The 4,820-nt window shown below is 32.6% G+C and overlaps 1 protein-coding gene across 1 annotated transcript; it reads left to right on the top strand.

Moving 5' to 3' along the window:
• Positions 1–3,272: 3,272 nt before the first annotated feature.
• On the top strand, positions 3,273–4,126 carry Dad1 (dolichyl-diphosphooligosaccharide--protein glycosyltransferase subunit). The gene is made up of 2 exons (XM_018513920.1): positions 3,273–3,632; positions 3,939–4,126. The coding sequence occupies exons 1-2, from the start codon at positions 3,428–3,430 to the stop codon at positions 4,067–4,069; spliced, it is 336 nt and encodes a 111-aa protein (XP_018369422.1). The 5' UTR covers positions 3,273–3,427; the 3' UTR covers positions 4,070–4,126.
• Positions 4,127–4,820: the final 694 nt, after the last annotated feature.

The raw sequence follows: 4,820 nt of genomic DNA, 5'->3' as shown, positions 1-4,820 counted from the left end.
TTCAATGTTTTTCTTTTTTAGTTTACATCTACTTCTTCAGAGGGCAATAGTGCGCGGCAGCATTTTCCGGTTACAGGTTTTGGACCATCATGTCCTCTCTCAGATTTCTCTCTGCATATAGCTACTGGCGATAAAATTGATAACGCGATTTACAAAATCCATAATCTCGAAAAAAAAAAACAATTTTGATAGAACTTAATATTAAAAAAAATACAGACTTGTTATTTAATATATTTTTTAGCTGAGTTTTATAAGTATCGAAAAATATTCTGAAAACATCCTGGGAAAAAATATTTTTATATAAATAAATAAAATTATATAAAATTATATATAATTGTATATAAAATATGTCAATTTTTTATATAATTTTATATAATTATATATGAAACATTTTTTTCCGCGTATAAACATAATAGTCTCAAACACAATAGTACACCAAGTTGACAAATAACGATAGACAAATCCAAGATTAAATATGTATCCTAATTGTTTACAGCTAATCCATTTTTAAGCATTTAACAGATTTATAAAGCATTATATTTATTTCTAATATAATGATAGATCTGCTACATTTTTCACAGATTCGTTACCTAATAAAATCTTTGTCACTCACCGACCGATGCGCAGCAATGGAGTTTTTAGCTATGTGGCTACGTAGTTCTGTAACATACAAATACAAGATCCAAATTAAAATAGCGTTCAAAATAATCAATAATTCGAAAAATAATTTTTAAACACATTGAATTTTTCAACTATGTATCCGCTAAAAAATAATTATACATTTTCTCAAAATTGTCTTCATAAGAATAAATTTCCATAACATTTTAGATTCATTCTTTTTCTTCAATTATTATTTTTTAGTCATTGAAATAAAACAGTCTAATGGGAAGAAATGACTAATTTTTTATGCAAGTAAGCAATAAGCTTGCTTACAGCAAAGCTGCTCCATCGAAACCCAATACTTTTCCTAAGCCTCCTCCTCCTCCTCCTCCTCCTCTTTCTCACAGAATTGTCAAGCCTGCTTCTCGTCTCTCTTCTCTTCCCACTGCTTATTCTGTGACACGTAGACAGCACTTAGTAAATCATTTGTTAAAATTAAGTGCAGTTGCAAATAATTATTAAGGATGCGCTCTGTTTTGTACTTACAATGCTTACAAGTATTGTAAGTACAAAACAGGATAAATGATGCTTACGTCCTGTTTAATATTTGACAGACAACAAGAATGAACTAATGCTTATAGCGTATGAGGATGAAAGCGGAACGCACCTTAAATATAATGCGACCATGTCATATTTTATTCGTATTGTTGATATTAATTATACGTGATGCATAATTCATGTTGCGACAGCAAAAAAATAAGAACGCAAAAAATTTGTCATGTTTGATACTTGCGATATTTCACAAATAAAATTTGGACATTAGAATGCATCTAAGATAGCGAAAAATTTCTGCACGAGTATTGTTAAATAATACATGCTCGAACGAATTATCGATATCAAATTAATATAAATTTTGCTTACCAATTCAATAAGTCGCGACGCCACTCATTTGGAGCCGACTATCTTGTATTCGCTACATTCTGCAAATAAAACATAAATGCAATTATTGTGTCGAAGTGAATTCGTCTCTTGATGTGATCAATTTCACACGCCAGGAGCGACACGGCAATGCGTCCTTCTCTTATAAGCGAATATTGGATCTATAATTGCGTGAACTGAGTGTTGCAATAAACAACAAACAGGTTTAATCTAAGTTTCAATTATCATTTGATCGATGCCAATCTCGTCTCTTAATTAACGACGCGTCGTAATCACGCGGTAGTTAAATATCGCATATAAAAATCCTCTATCCACCCCTATCCACCGCATTTCGCGAACGAAATGTGAATATTGTGAACGCGAAAAGGGGAAGCGGCGTCGTTTTCCGTGTGCGGTCAACTTGACGCTTCACGCGCAAAAAGCGACGCGAGAGTCGCGAGACCCGACGACGTCGCGCATCTTGATTTTCGATCGAACGAGTATGCGAGAAATATACTTTCGACCGAATAATCAGTGTCCTAATACTATACTAGACTCTGCAATATTCGATATTTACCCTGTTACGAGAAGTAAAGGCAAAGTTAATTATTGATTACCTTAGTAAAGAAATCCAACGATAAACGATCCTTTCGTGCTGTTTCTCGTCGTTTTATATTCCAAGAGATTCCAGCGTTTTATATTCAGCAGAGATTAGGCTATATGGAGAAAGTCACAGTCGATTCGAATACAGGGCTGCGAACTTTTCCAACGTCGTTTTATTATACATTCAGCAGAGATTAGAATATGGAGAAAAGTCGATTCGAAGACAGGGATGCGAACTATTCCAACGTTAAAATGACAGGCTATACCCCCGTCCCCTGCTCGAGTCGCAAAAGCGTGAAAGGGAAAATTACGCGCTATTTATATGAGCCGTCAAACGGCGAACCCCACCACTCGAATGCCAGCCAATGAGCGCGATGCCTCGCTGCGCTGCGGATGCTTATTGGATCACGCTAGCTTTCGAATGTGGTATATAAATGCTACATAAACGCAAACAATTTCAGTCTTTTTCGAAATTTGGGATCATGCTGATCATGCGTTTTATGAAGGTAAAGAAGCCTGTATGCATTCGGCAAGCGCTTTTACGTTGTTAGCATGCATTTAGTACATAGTTCATGTTTATATGTATACTGTAGAATTTCAAATATAAAAGAGTGTCTTGAATACGGGCTAGAAATGATATTCTTTTCAAAAATTAAAAACCAATTAGAATAAATAAATGAAGGCTATTATATGAGAAAAAAATCGAACTTATAAAATAATAATTAGCAATTATAAATTGTGAATCATTATTTAAACATCGCGCAAGTATAGAAATATATTTATTACTTAAAGTTCTATAGTAAAATTTCAAATCAAAATATGAATATATAGCAGTAGTATAATTCCACTGAGTTTTATTTTATTGTTAGGTATTAAATATATTATGATAATAATCATTACCCTCACTTAATTGTGTATGAAATGAAAACGACATTAGGTTTTTTGTATAATATATATATGCGACATTGAAAAATGGACTTAACGAAATTATATATCGACGGCAGAGAAAAACCTGAGAGAGCTGACATGACGGCCCAATGGGGTAAAATACGTGGATATTATTGTGTAGTTAACATCCACTTGTTCAGAGGGCGGTAGTGCGCGGCAGCATTTTGCGGTTACAGGTTTTGGGCCGTCATGGGCGTCATGTCCTCTCTCAAGGTTTCTCTCTGTGTATTCTGTGTAATATATGTGCCATACGTGTCACCGCCGGTGCTTGCACTTTGCAGGTGCTTGTCACGCGTTTGTACGTGAAAAATTTTCCAATATTTCGCTCTTGTAATATTTTGTGTCAAGATTGATAAATATGACGGCGTTGACAGTGTTACATAAATTTTGGTCAGAATACACAAAAAATACACCCAAGAAACTGAAAATTATCGATGCGTACTTATTGTACGTATTTCTGACGGGTGTTATCCAGTTCGTGTATTGTTGCCTCGTCGGCACTTTTCCCTTCAATAGTTTTCTCAGTGGTTTCATATCCTGTGTATCCTGCTTCATTCTCGGAGGTAATTATATCTGTACTCGTTATATGTTTTTCTTTCCGCACAACTCTTTAACTACATCATCTAACGTGCATATGCAAATACAATCTACAAATGCAGATGTGTATGTCTTTAGCTATATGTTCCAAAATTTAAATTTTGATATGTAGCCTTGGATTCTGTTTTTTTTTCTACATTGTATTATTGATACGAATTTCCGTATACCATTCTAGTACTTTATCTCATATTCAAAGATTACATTAAAGCTATTATCTTTTTTCACTCATTTACACAGGTAATTGATGATTTTACGTTATTTTTCTTTTCCAGTTTGTCTCCGATTGCAAGTTAATCCACAAAATAGAAGTCAATTTCATGGTATAAGCCCAGAAAGAGGATTTGCAGACTTTATTTTTGCACATATTATTTTACATATTGTTATAATGAATTTCATTGGATAAGATGTCCAGCTATAGTATACATATATAATAGATCAACAGCATCATTTTCAAAAATAAATTGGGTTTAATATATAAATATATAACATGTTTTTCTACTGCTACTCTTTGATTTTCATTTAAATATTTTGTAATTGATTAATAAAATTATGAAAATAATATAATAACTTTAAACAATTCATTCAGCACATAATTCCTTTTCTGCGTGATTTTACGTTCCAAATATTAAATAAAAAAAATTTATATCAGCCAAATTGGAGGTGGCCCAATGAATAGTAGTGTTACTGGTAAGTAATCTAACAATAAATTATTAATTTTCCATTTGTCAAATTAAATGACGTATAAACATCTTCTTTTATCATATATGAAAAGTAAAGATAGAATTATTTATTGTGCAAAAATACTTCACACAACATGAAATTACTGGAAAATATTTATATCGATATCAAATTATCTATACAAGTGTTGACTTGCTACATTATGTAACATAAATTGTAAGAACATTTACATAATTACGTAAAATAAGTAAGCAATATAACTACAACAATCTATAATGCATTTTATTTGTCTTACTATTACTAGTTGTACAATGTCAAGTGTAGAATAGATATTACATTGATATAGAATAGAAGAGACTTAGGACACCCCATGCTCATATTTATAAAGATCCTAAGAAAAAGTTCGTACTGTATTATAAAGTTACAGTTTCGAGAGACTCAGGAAAGCGCGTTATTAGACTATCCTTTAACTCGCC

The sequence above is a fragment of the Trachymyrmex cornetzi genome, unplaced genomic scaffold (assembly GCF_001594075.2).
Source record: "Trachymyrmex cornetzi isolate Tcor2-1 unplaced genomic scaffold, Tcor1.1 scaffold482, whole genome shotgun sequence".
Classification (NCBI taxonomy): domain Eukaryota; kingdom Metazoa; phylum Arthropoda; class Insecta; order Hymenoptera; family Formicidae; genus Trachymyrmex; species Trachymyrmex cornetzi.
This window is presented reverse-complemented; position numbering and strand designations above follow the sequence as displayed.